Source organism: Camelus dromedarius, chromosome 13 (assembly GCF_036321535.1).
Source record: "Camelus dromedarius isolate mCamDro1 chromosome 13, mCamDro1.pat, whole genome shotgun sequence".
In the NCBI taxonomy this organism is placed as follows: Eukaryota; Metazoa; Chordata; class Mammalia; order Artiodactyla; family Camelidae; genus Camelus; species Camelus dromedarius.
Window position 1 is genome coordinate 51,463,080 of NC_087448.1, and position 18,636 is coordinate 51,481,715.

The 18,636-nt window shown below is 44.4% G+C and overlaps 1 protein-coding gene across 6 annotated transcripts in view; it reads right to left on the reverse strand.

The window, feature by feature from the left end:
• ENOX1 (ecto-NOX disulfide-thiol exchanger 1) overlaps window positions 1–18,636 on the reverse strand; it is a 511,292-nt gene that overhangs the window by 15,472 nt on the left and 477,184 nt on the right. For all 6 annotated transcript variants that reach the window (XM_031466044.2, XM_031466047.2, XM_064493135.1 and 3 more), the window contains 2 exons: window positions 16,595–16,697; window positions 7,558–7,643 (listed from right to left, as the gene is read on the reverse strand). In XM_031466044.2, coding sequence (XP_031321904.1) covers window positions 7,558–7,643; window positions 16,595–16,697 — 189 coding nt within the window. The remainder of the gene's footprint in view (window positions 1–7,557; window positions 7,644–16,594; window positions 16,698–18,636) is intronic.

Sequence of the window (18,636 nt, forward strand, 5' to 3'; positions counted from 1 at the left end):
TTTAATGAGGCCAAATTCTAAAGCATTTCCTTAAAGATGTTTATATCTCACGCGAGAAGAAAGATCAAGGAGTAACTGCTTTCATATTAGTTTGATGGCTTTTAAACCTTTTCCCTACCCTGACAAAATGACCTGTATGACAAATGACGTTTTGGAGCTTTCAAGACAAATTCAGGAAAATTCAGTTTGTCCTGTTTTACCCTATGACCACAGAATTTTTACTTTACAAATACCTTCATTTACTTTAATTCTGTTTCTTCTCCTCCTCATAAAAACATGCCAGCTCCTGCAATTCTGCCTTCACAACGTCCTTTCTGTTCCTACCAATCATTCCCGGGTCTTGAGAACTGAAAGAGCCATGGACTCATCACATGAAACAAAGCACCCAGATCTCACCGGCTGAGCTCAGAGTGCAACGTACCCATTTCCCCACCAGTCGTGCAGGAGCCCCTTGCCCGAATCCCGCCTGAGGTCGGCGATTCTCCCTCAGCTCCTGCCTGTCATAGATGGAACGCGGGCGTCCGGGGAAGGGCTGCTGCTCGCCCAGCCGGTGAGTGGAGGGGCTTGGACTTGCTGCAGGGTTTCTGATGCTGAATCCAGCCCTGCTCTCACCGCACTGCTTCCGCGCTCTCACAAGGATACTGCGAGGCGCATCGGAGACACGCGGTTAAGAGCATCCCGTGCGGTATTGCGATATAGGTCAGAAACGTGCTGTGACTGTGAAATCTCATTTTCCCATATACCACTTACTGGTGCTCTAGAAAGTGGGGAGGACTGTCATAAACATGATGCTTTTATTACCCTCTTACCCAGCTGGCTTCTGGTCCAAGAAATTGGTGGGCTGCGTCTTTTTAGTCTTTGATGTTGTCAGGAGACCCCTCCACTCCTGTTTTGTTTAAAAGGTCTGAAGTCTAACATATATTCTTTGAAAAAGGATTGATTTGCTCTAATTAAAAAGAAAAGAAAAGATGAGAAGGAATAAAGTCTCCTTGTAACCAAGGGGCTTGTGTGCTGGTAACACCACGCAGGTAATTCGTCAGATGCGCTTGATTTGTTTTCTGATTTGCTGACTCTAGCCCAAGCCCACGGCTTCCTTGCCAGGCCTCTGAGCACATGTATAAATTGACACCAGCATGCATAAATCAATTTTACTATGGGGATGGTTGGCTCCATGTCCCGTATTAGTCAGGCAAGGGAAGCAAGTGCAGAGGGGTTCCTGCTTGAGGGACTGAAAATACACAGGCTTTGTCAAGGCTGGAGAGTCAGAGAAACCAGTTGCAAGACCAGATTCCCTTCCACAGGACAAACTGACGGTTCACCTTTAGTGCACATTTAAATCTTGTTCATCCTCCATAACCCTGGGCAGAGCACGGCGTTAGCACACAGACACCTTGCAGCAAATGTCCTCCGAGAGAGGTACAGAATGCAGGTGGGGAGGGAGGAAGGACACAAAGGAGCAAGTATGGGAGGAAAAAGGAAAGATCAACAGAAGCGAAGAAAAAGGAAAAGAAAAGGAAAGGACTGGAAGGAAGAGGAACAGGGAGGAAGGGAAGGAGGGAGGAGGCAAAGAACAGGAAAGAAGGAAGAAGATAAAGAGAAGGAAAGAACTAGAAGGAGAAAAGGAAGGATCTGGATGGAAAATGAGAGAAGGGAGGGAGGGGAGAAAGAGGAGAAATGCGCAGTGACAGCTCAGGTGCCCCAGAGGAAGTCCCAAGAAGGAGCGCAGACTCAAGGGCACCCCCTGTTAGTCGTGACTTCGCCCTTCTCTCTCTCCTATTTCACTAAATACCTGCCTGCCAAATTTAGTGCTGCCTTAGCTCACAGCTGATTCTCAAGTTAGTTGAGAATGACATAAATATGTCATTTCCTCATCTAGACTCCAGGCTTTCTGAGAACAGGATCCTTTCTTAGATTTCTTTTGTACCCTGGCCACTCGCTGTTCTGCCTGGTCCCTAGACAGCGCTGGGTTTGTGAAAAGCAGTGACTTAGCGGAACTGTCATTGAGACCCTAGTAACCTTGCCAATTTCTCTTTCTGTGGATGAGCAACTTCCCTTCCTGTTTTTTAATGCAGCCAAATGGAAATCTTGTTCCCCCCAGCGCTTCATATGCTTTCCAGAGGTGCTGCGATATCTAAAAAACATACTCATGATACTCTGTCTAAACAACAGAATCTCATTCACTCATTAACATACTGTGACAGGTGGCCATCCAGCAGAACACCAGAACAGACGTAATATTAAAGATTATTCCGGTGGGCAGTCTTACAAACACTACTTGGGACTTTTCCTCCACCCTTACTGCCTAGCTATTGTCTGGGAAAGAATGCTCTCCAATTAAGGCAGATTTGAATCGCCTTGGAACTGACAAGATATTTTGTATCTCAGAGGTATGCTTTTAGTACAGAATGGCAAATGGTTTGCCCCTCTGGTGGAAAATGTACACAAGCCCAGAAGTACCCGAGCTCATCACCGAACGTGGTGTCATACCCCAGATGGCAGCTCTTCCTAAATCAGCATCTGTGGCAACATTATGTTGAGTCTGGTTTCAGAATCAAATCTTCCACTTGGTGGGTCTTGGGAAGAGGCTTTAGGTACGTAGTGGGGAGAGCCTGACAAACCTGGAGAACTGGGTCTCAGTCTCTTAGAGATGACATAATAGAGGGAAGAGCGGATGACTCCCTCCACTTGACTGTAAGGAAATACTCATTTGCTGATGCTCAACTCAAATGTGACTTCCTTGCTGCTTAGGGTCAGTGAGTGAGCTTGGAGGGCTCTGGGCTGACGTGAGAGATTCCAGATACTGAGCAGAAAGCATCTTCAAGATAGTGTTGTATGCCTGTGCCAAGGGCGTGAGTTTAGACTCAGCAAAGCTTCCGGAAGCCATCTCCCCCCACCACCCTAGCCCTGTCTTCCTCTGAATGCATCTTTCTGACTTGGTCACATATTTCTGATACAAGAGAGCTGAGTGAACAAGAGTGAGTGTAGAAGAGACTGAGAAGGAAAAAAATAAGCAAATACAATTATCAAGAGCAGGAACAGTGTTTTAAGTGGAAAGTGGCCTATTTGGGGGCTACACAGTCTTAGGGAACCATATGCAATTTACTTGCCCAGCATACTTTAAATTAATTCCTGTCTCTCTTTCGATTTCTCATCATTCTTTTTCCCATTTGTGGCCTTCGGGGAAATCCTAAGAAAAACAGCTCCACCGGCTGAACAAGCCCTCTTTCCTTATCTCCATCGGCACTGGGAGAGGCAGAATCTAAACCGTACCTTACAACAGTTGTGGTCATGGGGATGCTGTCTGATATTAAGGAAACTGTGGTTCTAAATGGACTTTTTAAAAAGCCATCTTCCTTCTGACCAAGGAAGTGAAAGACATATGTGGAGAACTACAAAACACTGACTAAGGAAATTAAAGATGAATTAAAGAAATGGAAAGATATCCCATGTTCCTGAATTAGAAGAATTAATATTGTTAAAGTGGCCATACTACTCAAAGCAATCTGCAGATTTAATGCGATCCCTATCAAATTACCCAGGACATTTTTCACAGAACTAGAACAAATAATCCAAAATTTATATGGAATCACAAAAGACCCAGAATTGCCAAAGCAATCCTGAAGAAAAAGAATGAAGCTGGAGGAATAACCCTTCCAGGCTTCAAACAATACTACAGAGCGTCAGTAATCAAAACAGCATGGTATGGCTACAAAAATAGACATATAGATCAATGGAACAGAATAGAGAGCCCAGAAATAAACTCACGGACTTTTGGTTAATCTTTGACAGAGGAGGCAAAAACATACAATGGAGTAAAGACAGTCTCTTCAGCATATGGTGTTGGGAAAACTGGACAGCCGCATGTAAATCAATGAAGTTAGAACACACCCTCACACCATACACGAAAACAAACTCAAAATGGCTTAAATACTTAAACGTAAAACAAGACACTATAAACCCCTATATGTTTTAGAAGAAAACATAGGCAAAACATTATCTGACATAAATCCTAGCAATGTTCTCCTAGGGCAGTCTACCCAGGCAATAGAAATATAGGCAAAAATGAAAGGGACCTAATTAAACTTACAAGCTTTTGCACACCAAAGGAAACCATAAGCAAAACAAAAAGACAACCTATGGAATGCAAGAAAATATTTGCAAAAGATGAGACTGACAAGGGCTTAATCTCCAGAATATATAAACAGCTTGTACAACTTAATAAAAAAACCAGACAACCCAATCCAAAATGGGCAGAAGACCTAAACAAGCAATTCTCCAATGAAGACATACAAATGGCCAATAGCACATGAAAAAATGCTCAATATCGCTAATTATCAGAGAAATGCAAATCTAAAGTACAGTGAGGTATCACCTCACACCAGTCAGAATGGTCAAAAGTCCATGATAAATGCTGGAGAGGATGTGGAGAAAGGGAACCCTCCTACACTGCTGGTGGGAATGTAGTTTGGTGCAGCCATTGTGGAAAACAGTATGGAGATTCCTCGAAAGACTAAAAATAGACTTATCATATGATCCAGCAATCCCATTCCTGGGCATATATCCAGACGGAACCTTAATCCAAAAAGACACCTGCACCCCAATGTTCACAGCAGCACTGTTTACAATAGCCAAGACATGGAAACAACCTAAATGTCCATTGTCAGATGACTGGATAAAAAAGTTGTGGTATATTTATACAATGGAATACTATTCAGCCATAAAAATCATAAAATAATGCCATTTGCAGCAACACGGATGTTTCTGGAGAATGTCATTCTAAGTGAAGCCAGGAAGAGAAAAATATATATAGTATCACATACATGAAATCTAACAAAAGACAAATGAATTTATTTACAAAGCAGAAACAGACTCACCCATAGGGAGCAAACTTATGGTTACTGGTGGGGAAGGGGGTGGGAAGAAATAAATTAGGAGTTCAAGATTTGCAGATATTAACTAATATATATATATAAAATAGATAAACAACGAGTCATACTGCATAGCACAGGGAACTATATTCAATATCTTGTAGTAACCTGTGGTGAAAAAGAGTATGAAAATGAATATGTGTACATGTATGACTGAAGCATTATGCTGTACATCAGAAACTAACACATTGTAAATTGACTATACTTCAATTAAAAATATATATATATACACACACACACACAAAGCCATCTTCCCAGAGTCAGCAAACCTGTGCTGTGGAAGCCAGGCAGAATCCACTGCCTTAAAGCAACATTAACTGAAACCCTGGGGGGGGGCCCAGGATGCTTGGCTCGTTCTGGTTAACCTGGGCAGGTGCCCCAGGCCCATGTGCAGGAGAGTCTCAGCATCCGGGCTGGCGGCAGCTCCGGGACCCTGAGCCTTTGGGCTGCTGATGCAGGGATGAGGCCCTGGTGGGTACTTAGAAGGCAAACCTCTCATTAGTTTGTTTCCTGCTGAAAGCCATGAGGATATGGACTTCCAGTAAACAGCAATAAATTGCTCTCTGCATTAAAAAGTCTAAATATCCTCTCAGCTTCACTAGAATAGAGAGAGTACTGGGTCCAATCCCTGGTACCTAGGAATTTTAGCCAGAACACTTTCTTGATATATTTTTAACCTCAGGTGTAAGGAGAGAATTTGACAGCTCCACTGAGCATTTCATTCAGGGGATGGAGGGCTGTCTCAGGGAGACCCTGTGTATTTCCACTGTGAGGGAAATTCTTCATTATCTTCTAAAATACAAGTACCAGTCTGAGATGAAATGGGATTCCCCTTGACTGCATCCCTTCTGGAAAGGCCCATCGTCTGCTGGCCAGAGACCAGGAGTGTGAGTCTCTCCTCAGAGACTCAGAGTCACAGGTCTCCCCTGAGCTGGTGGACGGCACACGGTGGACACTGTCCTGAGGGTGGAAATATAACAGGAGCTCCCACCCATCAGAATAACTAATTATCACTGTGCCAGGTGATGCAGCCTGGAGACGCGCACACACACACGTGTGCAACACACACACACAGATCATCAACCGGCACTGCCGAGGCAGAGGAGGCAAGAGCCCTGCAGTGTCTTAGATGAACAGTAAGAGGACTCCTTGGCCATTTCAGCTCATGCTGACACAACTGCTTCTCAACAAAGGCTTCCCACCTGAGATTTCCGGAAAGGGGAGGAAAGAAATGTGAGCGATTCAGGAAGCATAACAGCAACAATAGAAACCATCCCTCAGGGCTGGTTCTACACCAGGTACCTCGGTGCAAGCAGTATTTCATTTACTCCTCCAGGCAACGGTAGTGGTGATATTAGGAAGAATGATACTGGAGAAGGAAAAAACAAGCCCTTCAAAGAGCTTGCTTTCAACGAAGGAATATCGTATCGTTCCTCCTCCTGCTCGTTTCATCTGTGTTAACCGAGCGCCTTCTATCACCCCTCACTCCACCCCCATCCAAGGGAGGGGAGGCCACAGGGAAGGCGCTGACGCGGCTCTGGATGTGAAGACTCTTACACTCCGCGCTGGACAGTCTACCCTGTCACCAGCTGCGGGAGGTTCAGGGGGCACCAAGCTCTATGACTGAAAAATACTTTCTGTTCCAGATGAGTTCTCGCAAAGGAGAAGTATAAACCCATTAGAAAGGCCAAGAGTTGTGGGATCATTAACTGGTGAGATCATCTGAATGCAGACTAGAGGACAGCAGAGTACTGTCATCAACGCTGACCACGGAAGAGTCAGAGTGACTTACGCGCGTGAGTTCGGGCCAGGGAGCTGCGGGCGTGCGCCCGGTCCTGCACCTCCCGTGTGCTTTGCTGGGCTCTACTCTCATTTCTGTTTTCCTTCGCGGCAGGACACTCAGCAAGATGCTCAGTGACAGGCCTAGCGTCTCCTCCCCTCCCAGGGATGCCCGAGGCAGTACTGGTGAAGGCCAGGCCATCACCTTCTTCCCACAGAGGCCTCACTGTTCGCCGCAATTTATATATAAAATTGAGCTCTTTTTGGGCTAGGAGCGTAGCTGATCTGCGGAGGAGAAAAACTAGCCCCAGAGAGATGAGGAGTGATGGGCTGACTCGGGGTGAGACCCTGGAGGGCACAGCTGAGAGGAACTTCTGTACAGTCATTTTTCCCATTTAGAGAATGATGCTGAAAAACTACCACTAAAAAACAGTTTTCTTGAGAGTCATAGCAGATCTTTGTGTTATTTGAGGTGATTTTTCCTCTATTGTGTGGTGTCCTTAACAGAGAATCCAGTGAGAATATGGTCTAAGGATAATGCCTCTTGAGTCACCCTGACATGACTTCTCCCTTGTTGGGGGAACTTTAAGGCCAACCTGCACTTTTAAATACCTCATGTGCTTTTCAGAGTAATTGGGCATCTGCTGAAAGTTGTTGTCATTTTCCACAACTGCTGGTCTTTCTACAAAGACAAAAGCAGGTGAAAAGAAGACAACTCTGCTCAAAACCAAGTCTTGTGAAGGAGAGGAACCAGTGAACCTCTGCACGGCTCATGCCGGGTCCACCCGCAGCCGGCAATCCACATACCAAATTTCAGCCACGTGAGTCCCACTTAAGAAGAAGGGCTTACCTTGGAGTCCAGCTGCTGCATGTATGACCAAAGATACTCTATATTGGCTCCGAAAGGATGGACGTGCAGAAACGTTGAGATGATGCCTAAGTTAAAGAGACAAATGTTGGCCATTACTGAGAGGCAAATAAAAGTCTCAGTCAAATACTGTCATCGGACCCCAGTGACAGTTTTGTCAGGCTAAGTCACGGTCCTGCCATTTCTAACAGCACTCGGCAGCCATTCAATAACAGCACGTTCTGAAGACAGTAATAGTACCGTGGCAAAGAGAACGCTGTCTCCTGGAATGATGGTAGTTAGAAAAGCTGGACTCTGAGATAATACGTAGATGAGCAAAGGTCTTTCTAAACAAAGCCACATGGAAGCATTTCAGCTACCAATTTTCTGCTTGATTTACCAATATCAAATTGTAGTTATTGGAAGGATAAAATGCTCTCTTTTCGTTCCCTCAGTGGGCTCTGTGGTGTGAAAATGGCTCTTACGGCTTTGTAGGGGATCACACTGCCTCAGGTTTCCCTGACGGTGACAGCTGCTGGTTGCGAGAAGTATTTAATCTGAATTTCCCCTCACTGCCCCTCAGGAAGCACAGACCCTCGCTGAACCCTCTGCTCTTGTCTAAAGGGAGCTGTCCTGCTCCCTCCTGCTTGCTGCTGTAAGTTACAGGATCATTTGGAAAGGCCCGGCAGCGGACGGTCTGGTTGGAGTCGGCTTATAAATCAGAAGGCTTTTCCATCGTGAAGTTCAGCTGTCAGCGTGGTACTGACGAATGAGAAGCTGAATGCTGGTGTCAGGGCTGAAGTGAAAACATTACCCTCCTACCCTCCCTGCTCTTAGATCCAAAATCAAAGCAGTGACAACAAGGACGCCGACTCCGCAGGCCGAGTGCTCCTGCTTGTTGAGAACTGGGGCTCTCTTTGAACCCGGCTTTGAGATGAGTCAGACTGGAGGACGAGCCCGCACGTTCTGTTTATTGTGAAGCTTTGATGCTTGAAAGTCAAAGGTCAAAGGGGGGACCTGCACTTGTATGAAACGCGGTTAGGGCTGGCCTGGGCCGAGCATGTCACTTCTGCACGAGGTCGCCCTGTGAACTGCCGCGTGGCCTGGACTGATCTGAGACGGGGGCTCCTGAGCCCTGGTCACCTGGGTGATGCTCGGGATGCTCTGGACGAGCGTCAGGTTTTAAAGAAAAGTTCCCAGTTGATCCTTAGGCTGAGAACAGGGAACGAAGGGTCCAGACAAGCTCCCAAAACCTGTCTTCAGAACACTGCTTTTATGAGGGTGTTCTAGGTGGACAGTAGAATGAGGAAGACAGAAAAGATTCGTTACATTTCTCCATAAAGCAAAAACCTCCGTTTTCCGAGGTTGACCTTTTCCCGAAAATATAAAGAACTACTGTTTTGTTCTAGATTATGTTCTTTTTTTTGTTAAAATGTCTTTTTTAATGAAATAATGGTGATGATAGAAGGTAACAATGGTAGTTTTAATCTCTTTACGTGGCAAATAGCCATTTTTAATATACTTAAGCGGAATTGCTTTGTCCCCCTCCTATTTATTTACTTATTTTTGACGTGTATTCTTTTTTTAATCATAGTCTATGAATTCTGTCTCTTAGATTCTTTCCGGAAATATCTGTCTGTCTGTCTATCTTAGGGGGAGGTAATTAAGTTTGTTTGTTTGTTTATTTATTTATTTTAATGGATGTACTGGGGGTTGAACCCAGGACCTTGTGCATACTGAGCTATACCCTCCACCCCTCAACTTTGTTAATCTATGTTTTAACTTTATAGACCTGGTAACTACTTCCCTGTCTCTGAAATTCTCAAATCTGGTAAGATGGCTCTCAGTAATTCTGTTACTAATAAGAGTTAAAGTGTAGACTCTCATGAGTGATGTACTTAAAAAATAAATGAGAATAATATTAAAAAAAAAATAACACTTTCATCGGCATTCCTTAAGTGGGAGAGAGGGGACAGATTTCTTACGGTGACTTGCTCTATTTCAGGATGGTGAGTGGGGCTTTCCCTGCTGTCCCAGGCTGAGGACAAACCATCCTGTGTCCACTGCTTTCTGCGGAGAGCCTCCAACAAATGGGAGGCAGCCCCTGTCCCCTCTGAGGAGGAGGACTGGGAAGAGAGAAGGAGCAGTCAGCTCTGGCTTTGGGAGAAGGCGAGGGTGTTCCTGGTGGGAAGCTTTTGTCTTCTTTTAAACAGGATGCTCCCAGGGCGGGAAGGAGGCCCCTCAAGAGCGTGGCTCTCAGAGACTGGTTGCAAGAGGGCAGGCACATCCCTTTCCTCGGCTGGACATCCGCTCAGGCAGCAGACGGACTGATCTGGCTTTGTGCCAACCGGAGCAGCAAATAAAGAAAAAAACCGCATTTTTCATGTCCATATCCCCACAGGACAAAGCGTCACCAGCATCTCCCGGGGAACCAGCCGCCTCTCCTGTAAATGCCCACGGGAGTGTGACATGAAGTTAAATGTCTCCAACAGAATGAATGGAATGCTTCAGAAGAGGGTGGTGCTGGGCACCATGGGGGAGCAGTTGACAACTCTTGGCCTCGGAGATGAAGTGCTGAAGGAGGAAACTGAGGCATACCAGAAACGGGAGGACCTGGAGCGGCCGCGTTTCCTGCCTCTGTGATGATGGGACCCCTTTATGTACATGGACTTGCTCCCTCACTGTTTACCGTCCCTCGGCCCCAGTCTTGGGTCTGCACCCCCAAGAAACTCTACCCTTAGACAATATTTGTGTGTTCTAGTTCAGTATTGGGAATACAATATACAATAAATGTATGCTGAATGAATTTATCCTCTAGAACTGAGAACAGCCAGTATACTTGTTTAAAATGTCTACTGTTCTGTTGTTAATGCAGATAAAGACGAACCTTAAAAATGGCTGCCAGTACTAACTGATAACGTAATACTCTTTCAAAAACCAGGTAACTTTGAGGAGTTATTCATCAGTGATTTCTGACCTTAACTCATCCTGTTAGGGTTTCAGGACAGAGTAACTTGTATCGTTTGGGCATGGAAACTTTTTATTGAAACGATTTTGCTCATATAACTAAGGGAAAAAATGCTCATGTGATTTCTATGTATCTTTCTCAAATCAGATTAGAAACCCTGACCCAGACATGAGTATCTTTCCCTAGGAGAGTATTGAGAAACAGCTCAGTGGTAGCTGATATGAACAAGCCATTAGTTTTTCTTTGTACAAGTTTAGCAGTTGCCCACTAGATACACGTGGGGCCAAAGCAGGTAGTTAAATAAAGGTACCCCAGGCTGTTCCTGTGGATGGCAACCAAGTTATTCAGCACGGCTAGAGATACAGCAGAAATGGGAAACACTAGTCATTGTCCCAAGTACTGCAGCCCTCCTCCTGCCTCCTCCTCCCCTTGCCCCCGCCCATCACAGGAGCATCACAGGAGCATGTCATGCCATCGGAAAAAATGTTTCTAGGCCCTGATTCTGGATCAGGTTCATTTTGGGGAAACCTCCTAAATAACCAGCTAAAGCCTCTTGTAGCTCCTTTAAAGGAACTGGGATATTTCCTGAGAATGGAAATAAAGGATAGCTGTAACTCAGAATTGAATGAAAAATGCCACAAAGCCAGAAATGGAAACTATTTATGGTCCTCTGGAAAAGACCCAAAGGCTTGGTAAGAGGAATGCTAGGAACTGAGGGCGGAGAACTTGGCCGTTTCTAAGCTGGTGGATTTCCAAAGGGATGGGCTCAACTATTGGCCTTGGCTCTTCCCATGGGGAAGGGAAGCGAGGTCTCCCTATTTAAGAATGGGTTTCCCAACAGTGGTAAATACAACTATAAGTAGCTAACTTAAGAAAATAAAGAAGGAGTGGAAAAGGCTGTCAGTACTCTTGAGTTTTTTGTCCATCTCAGGACCTTAAAAGCTACTTTAGAATAAGACACAAACCAGCTCTGTACAACCTATGGCAAATCTCTCGGTAGGAAGGCCCATTTAAACAAGCACATAAAGGCATTTTGAGCTTTTCCCATCCAAATCATCTAGCTTATTCTAATTTTAGGCCTCACTAAGACCAAGGGAGCAGTATTTAAAATAGCCAAACAGTGCTAGATTTTTACTGCCAGATTTTTACTAATTCATTTCCTTAGCAACATTTTAGTGCCAAGGTCATAGGGACACAGCGTTACACAGACAGACTCTCAGGGAACTTATATTCTAGGTAAGCAACACAGATGATAAACATAGATTAAAAATAAAGGAGATATTTTCAGATAGTGGTAAGCACAGTGCAGAAAACAAAACAGGAAATAGGACTGAATAGGGAGTAACCTCCAGCTTGATGGAGTGCTGCTTTACATAGGCGGTCAAGTGAAGGTGGATCTGCCTAAGTGTCAGCCACAGAGAGCCTGGGGGAAGATTACTCAGGTACAGGCAATAGCAAGTGCAAAGGACCTGAGGTGGAAATGAGGTGGCAGGAACAAACTTGGCTGGAGCGTGGTACAGCCTACGTTTAGAGGTAGGTAGAGGGACAGATCACGTAGGGCCTGGTATTGAGCTCTAACTACAGCAGGAAACCAGTGGAAGGGTTCTGAGTAGGGGCATGGTATGAACTGAATTACGTTTTAAAAAATTCATTCAAGCTGCTGTCCAGAGGAAACTCTTCATCCTTTAGGACTCCCTCAACTGTCCTTTCTTCTGACAAGGCCTCTGCAGCATAAGTAGCCCCTTCTCTGTGTTTCTGATTTTAGTATAGCCATTTCATTGCCGTTAACTACTTTCTTCCTCGCTAGTCTAAGAACTTCTCGAGGGAAGAGACCGTCTTATCCCTGCCGTCAGCTGACGCAGGTCTTGCGTACAGCAGCCAGTAGTTCCCAAAAACATGGTCCCAGAGGTGCCTGCTTCAGTAGCACCTCGGATGTTAGTTTTACAACAAACAGAATCTGTGTGGGGACAAAGATTCTGCCTTTTAAACACGCTGTCCAGATGTTTCTTTTCCACGGTGAAGGCTGGTAAGTTTTAGAGCAGGCTCTTGACAAATGTTTTCTGATTTATTGATATGGACATTTGTGTCTTGGAAACAAGATTTAGGTCAATGACTCATTCTTTATGGTCAGTAGCTTTCAGAGAAGAACACACTCCCCAGATTGCTTTTCTCAGGTGCAGCTAAATATAGCCTCAACTCTACTCACTGAAAACACCAAAAAGTCACCACTCAACCTTCTTTAAGTGTTTTCTCTACATTTCATTCATCTGTTTCCTAATACCCACGTATTAGAGGGAACGTTTCAATTCAGGTATAGACTGGCTGTGTGCAGAAGTGTGAAACGGTGACAGTGATGAAAATGGTGGTGGTGGTGGTGGTGGTAGGGGGAGGGCTTGGTGTGGACAGTCATCCTGGTTGCCCATCATCCGTATGTTCTGATTTGCAGAGGAGTCAGGATGATAATATAAAAAAGCTTCCTTGATCATTAAGAATTTGAGGGTGGTTCTCAGGGACCTGGGGAAGTTTTAAACAGAAACTTAATAAACAGAGTTGTTGAGAAGGTTTTGATTCTATTTGGATCGGATTTACAGCGATGACTGGCATTAACAGGGTGCCAGTGAGGGCTGCTGGGACTGGAAATCTATTGTGTTGGAATTAATTTAAAAGCAAGAGAAGATGGAGTGATCCAGACCCAGGGTTACACAGCCAACATCTCCTCAGAGCTATCTGCCTAATTAATAAAACAATTTGATCCTTTCTCCTTCATAACAATAGCCAGTGGTTTCCAGCCAAACATGGTTCCAAAGCTTTGGTCCTAAACCAAAAGTATTGACTCATTCTGTCCCACGCAAGTTCAAAGCATGTCAACTCCAACGTGGAGGGCACTTGTGAAATGAACTAGGAGTTCTGGCACAGACACCAGGTGGGGTCAAGCTGACCTAATGTGTGGTTACTATACAGGTTTGAGATATCCAACGTTACCCTCCAAAACTCCCATAAAAAAGTAATTCTTTTAGGTTTGGTTATACGCTGACCTGTCTTCACAAGCACTGATTGCAAAATAAATAAGCCAGCAATCACAACAGGAAAATGCCAAGGGCCTAGCTGCTTTAGCTGACTTGGAACGTAGCACCTGATCCCCAGTAACTGTCAGGCAGAAAGTTTGGCAGAATGGTGGGACTCCCGAGGGACTCAGGATTCCAATCTACAAAGCTCCAAGTAGTGGAAACCCCGCTGATCTTCTGTAATGTGTACCTAATTCATATGCTTTAAAGAGGCCAGTTGTATAAAATGGTCATGAGAATGTCTGGAAGGACTCCATTCTTTGGCCCCGATAAATTAACGTCACAGATGATCACACATAACTGGGATCGCTCATTGTTCAGGAAGTTCTAGCCTCAGTGTTGTGTTCTCTGGAATTCCGTGTCTGAAATAATTTCCCTCTGACACGCCCCTTCTCTTCCAGGCAATCAAGATTTGTGCCACTGTGCATTCCTGATGGGACATTTGTGTGTCCCAAGAGGGTGTTATCTGAATATATTTGCATAGAGCATATACCGTAGACACGTAGATGTGATGAAGATTTTGCCAATAAGCATTTCTAACACAAAGGAGAAAACCTTTTAGCTGTGCCCCTGGCCTTGTAGACTGACTTAGAACAGGCCTACTGTATCCTACATATGGGTTTAATTATCCTAAGGGAATATTCCAGGGAAACTGCAGAATATTCCTGACCCCTCCAGATGTATCAGAAGTCCAGGGGACTCTCAGGACCATTCAGCCCTCGGGTATGCTTCAGAAAAGAGCAAACCCAGCATGAGAAGCTCCTTTCTCTCTCTAGCTGGTCCAGAGCCCTTTCGGACCCATATTCCGTCATTCTGTCCCTATCGTGGTCCTTATCTAGATTCCAGAAGCTGCAGGAGAGGTCTTTTTGGTCCTGACATTCAGGTTTCTGCAAAATAGGAATGACCACATTCACTCTGCAGAGAGACACATGTAATGGCCGGGGGAACTGCATCCTTCGGCAGGACTCGTCGCGCCGATCTTGGAGACCCTTCTCTACTACAGCATTCTTTCGGATGATTACTCTCTTTGACTACACAGCAGTGTAAGTACCCAGGTATTTGGGGGTAGGATTTGGGCAGGAAGCCACAACTGTAATGAAACTTCCATTAAGTACAGTAAAATCAAATACTGAGGTGGAGCAGTAACAGAGAAATGAAGGGAAGACTAAACACCTAAACTTAGTTTAATCAAAACCGTCCATCTCCAGCCTCCCTTCCACCTAAACATTCTCATATATTGATTCAAAATGAACGTCCCGAGCCATTCTTCTGCTCAACCCTGAATGCTAAGATGGGTGTGCCAGTTCAAAAGGCCAAAAAGTGAAGGAAAATCTTGAAAAATTTGGAGTTGGTTGTACCTCATATGTTTACTGAAGGGGAAGGAAATAAAATAAATGGAAAATCACTCCTATTTTTCTTTTTTAACCTTCGAGTGGTCTGTATTATTCAGACTTAAAGAGGGAAAGTTTATGGCTAATCACTTAAGTATGTGCTTTCTCCTACCCTAAAAGCATCCTAGGGGAAATCACAACTTTATCACCCCGGGTGAAGGAGAAGCAGTTGTCAGCGTTTGACACATTTTCCAAACAAGAAAAATCCAGTTGCCAACTACATATGGGTTCATTTTGGGTTCCCGGACCTGCCAGCACATGAGCATGTCCTAGGAAACTTGTGCACGGCCCGTTAGTACAGCCGTAGATCATCACAGAGAAAAAAAAAATAATTGGTTTTCTGAGGAGTAGCTCTAAGTTGATGTCATATTCAATAACCCTGTAGTTGAAAAATCCATATATGATGGATGAAGTCTGGACTATTTTTTGCGTTTAATTCCTCCTGCACCAGCTTCTACAGGACCTGATGCGCCTGTCATTCCGAGGTGAGTGCACGCCGTATTTAGAAGATGCCACCAGGCGGTACCTCTGCCAGGTAACGAACCACGGAACAGTTTATCTCACATGTACAGCGGCCTCATTCCTCACTCTCAAGCGTGCCATGGAGGAGCCAGTCTAAACTTGGAACCTCATGCTGGGGTCAGCGCCAAGGTGCAGCTTGAATCAATGCTGTGCATCAGGGAGTGAGGCTGGTGGCTCCTCCTCCTCTGATTTTGAGGACTTTGGAGACAGCCTTAAATACACAGGCTTCTAAGCTGGGGTCCCAGGCATGGTACCAACCTGTCCTCATCAAGAACTCTTCCTTATGAGACTAAGTACCACTTCTGGATCTGCTGCTGCTGACCACCAGAAGGGAACATTTAGAGCTTTCTCTGGTCCCGACAAACAGAAAGCCAACCTAGGTATATTTTGTGGGGCAACTGAATAAATTTTAGGTGAACAGCAACTTCCTTCCTTCCTTCCTTCCATCCTCCCATCCTTCCTTCCTCCCTCCCTCCCTCTCTCCATTCCTTCCTTCCTTCCTTCCTTCCTTCCTTCCTTCCTTCCTTCCTTCCTTCCTTCCTTCCTTCCTTCCTCCTTCCCTCCCTTCCTTCCCCTTCTTTAGCAGCCAGCTTGTTTTATTTATCTTGGAGAAATGGATCCAGACTTAGGTAGGGAAGCCTGGATTGGCCCAGCACTGTATTCTGATGGCCCTGTATCAGCATGGCGGCTCTGGCCTTGGGCCTGACCTCAGGACCTCTCCAGAGCCCGGCAGTCTGGCTTGGTGTGGGACTTTTGCACTGAACCCAACCCGACCTCAGTTGGAAGCGATGCATCCATATTTTGAAATTCAAATTTGTAACATGTAAGATACAAGTTAACCTATTTTTCTTATACTCAGTTTTATGTTGGATAAACCAACTCACATCCATGGTTACAGAAGAGCAAAGCCCCCACTGGTTTATATGCCCCTGATTTGACATGTGTGTGATATAATCTTGATGAAGGTCATCCTACCTCTGACCAGAAGGCAGAGCTCTTTAAATTACTAACACGTTGGAGGTGAATTACTTAAGTATTGTTTAGATGAATGATTACCTAAGAGAGAGCAGATTAGGAAAACAGAATTTCCTTACCGATTAGCAGAGCTTCTTTCTCTGATTTTAAGCCTTGGCTTTTTTTCTCAATATTGTTCTCTCGGTCTTGGTTGACCAGTGCGACTGTCAGCACATTGATTTCCTAAAAAGTTAAAAAACAAAAACACAGGTGTTTATGTAGAGTCTGTGAATTCCAACAAAAGCCACCAGGTCTTTTAAACTCTATAAAAGAGGTCATCGCTTCCATTTATAACTAAAGATCAACTTTTGTAAGCGGTCGATCTATTTGCCCAAGAGTAGAAAAGTAATTCTAGAACTTAATTCTCCCAGCTGCTGCTCCCAGCAAGACGAGCAACTCTTTGCAAAAGTGGCACATTGTGTGCAAATTATCTTACATTTTGGTCCATGTTTTGATCAAACTCTTAGCAAAAACTATTTGACTGTAGCTACTTTAACAAGTTTTTATTTCATATATGAAGAATTTTCCTGAAAAGCACATACGGACTAATTTCTAACACTCTGTGAGTAATTTGTGTGAGTGTGTGGGGAGGCAGGGCCTTTTGGGAAGGTGAGATAGAACTGTTGCAAGGACTGTTTACATTGAGTAAGGCTATGTCCTTATACACAACTGCAAAAGCTAGATAAAGTGAAGGTTGGGAAATTCTTTTCTTTGGAAACTAAAAATGAAGAACTGTACAATAAGACCATATGTGAAACACTGAGGCGGGACTATTTTCAGTTCTTTCTATGGCCTTTTAAATTTAAAAACATAAAAAGATTTAACTCGTGTTCTCCCAGACTTGAAATGAGGGCTCAGAATGGCGAATGATGCAATACAAAATCCAATCGAATGATCAGAGACCTGCATAAATGGGACAGTAGGACCATCAGGATAGTTGAGTCCTGTTGGAGGGAAATTTCTCACTGCAAGATCTCAAAGAAAGACTAGCATGTGGGACAAAGAGTTAAGGACACTGTTTCCATTAGATCATGAGGACTCTGTCAGAGGGACAGAGGACAGGGAGGGAGGGACGAAGGACAACTTGGCTGGTCTGGCAGGTGTTACAAGGACTGGAACTGGTTACAGGATAGACATTTAGCTAGTGAATACAAATTAACAAAGTTGGCCAGACAAAAGAATATAGGAAATTGTTGGGAGCATGTTGAACATGTAAAGAGCACAAACCCCACCCAAAGGCAATCAAATTGAGAAAGAAAGAAGAAAAAAAAAAAACACCCTCAGTGCATGTCGATCAGAATAGATCTATGAGCTGAACTTAACCTATGAGCTACTACTTTGTAAATTAGGGGTAATTAGAAATCGCCAAGGAGAACGGCTCTCCTGGAAAACTGCAGGTGGTAGTCTCTGGTGAGCATTTTGAAGGCTCCTGTAAATGTAAGACTTACCTGCTGAAGACTGAGTGAGTGATGAAAACTGAGTGAGAGGTGAAGATGGCTTAGGTAAAGGATGAGAGCATCACAGTGATGTGATGATAGAAAAGATGGAAGATCGTGGTCGACTAGAGGGTACCAGCTGAGGCCTGGGGCTGATGGCGGGAGTGTGCGTGTGAGGACAGAGAGCAGACAGGGTTTAGGGAATGGTCCAAGGCAAGTCTGCGGCCAGTTAGACTAAAAGGTCATTAGAGATGACAGATGCTCTTACACCTCTTACGTCAAAAAGGGATCTTGGGAACCAGACGCTGTAGAAATATAATCCAGAACTTGAAAACAATAAATCCAAAGGTTTACAAAGATGGGAATAGAACATTTTATAAAGAGGAGATTCCTTCTGAGATAAAATAACATGAATGTGTTTGAAGGGTTAGAAAAGCTTTAGAGGAAAGAGGATGGAAAAATATTAACTAGGATGATAACTATCATTTAAGAAAAATATAAATAATGAACCTCAGGGCTGAGTGGAAACAGTATCTCCAAGTACGGGTGATCTATTAACAGCCTGGATGATAATTGGGGCCAAATGAAATTACAGAGAAGAGTTTAGCAGACAACAGGCCCACTGTAACTGCCAAAACTGAGTGGTGTTCTGGGACCATCTCACAGTTGAGAATCTGGCTTTATGG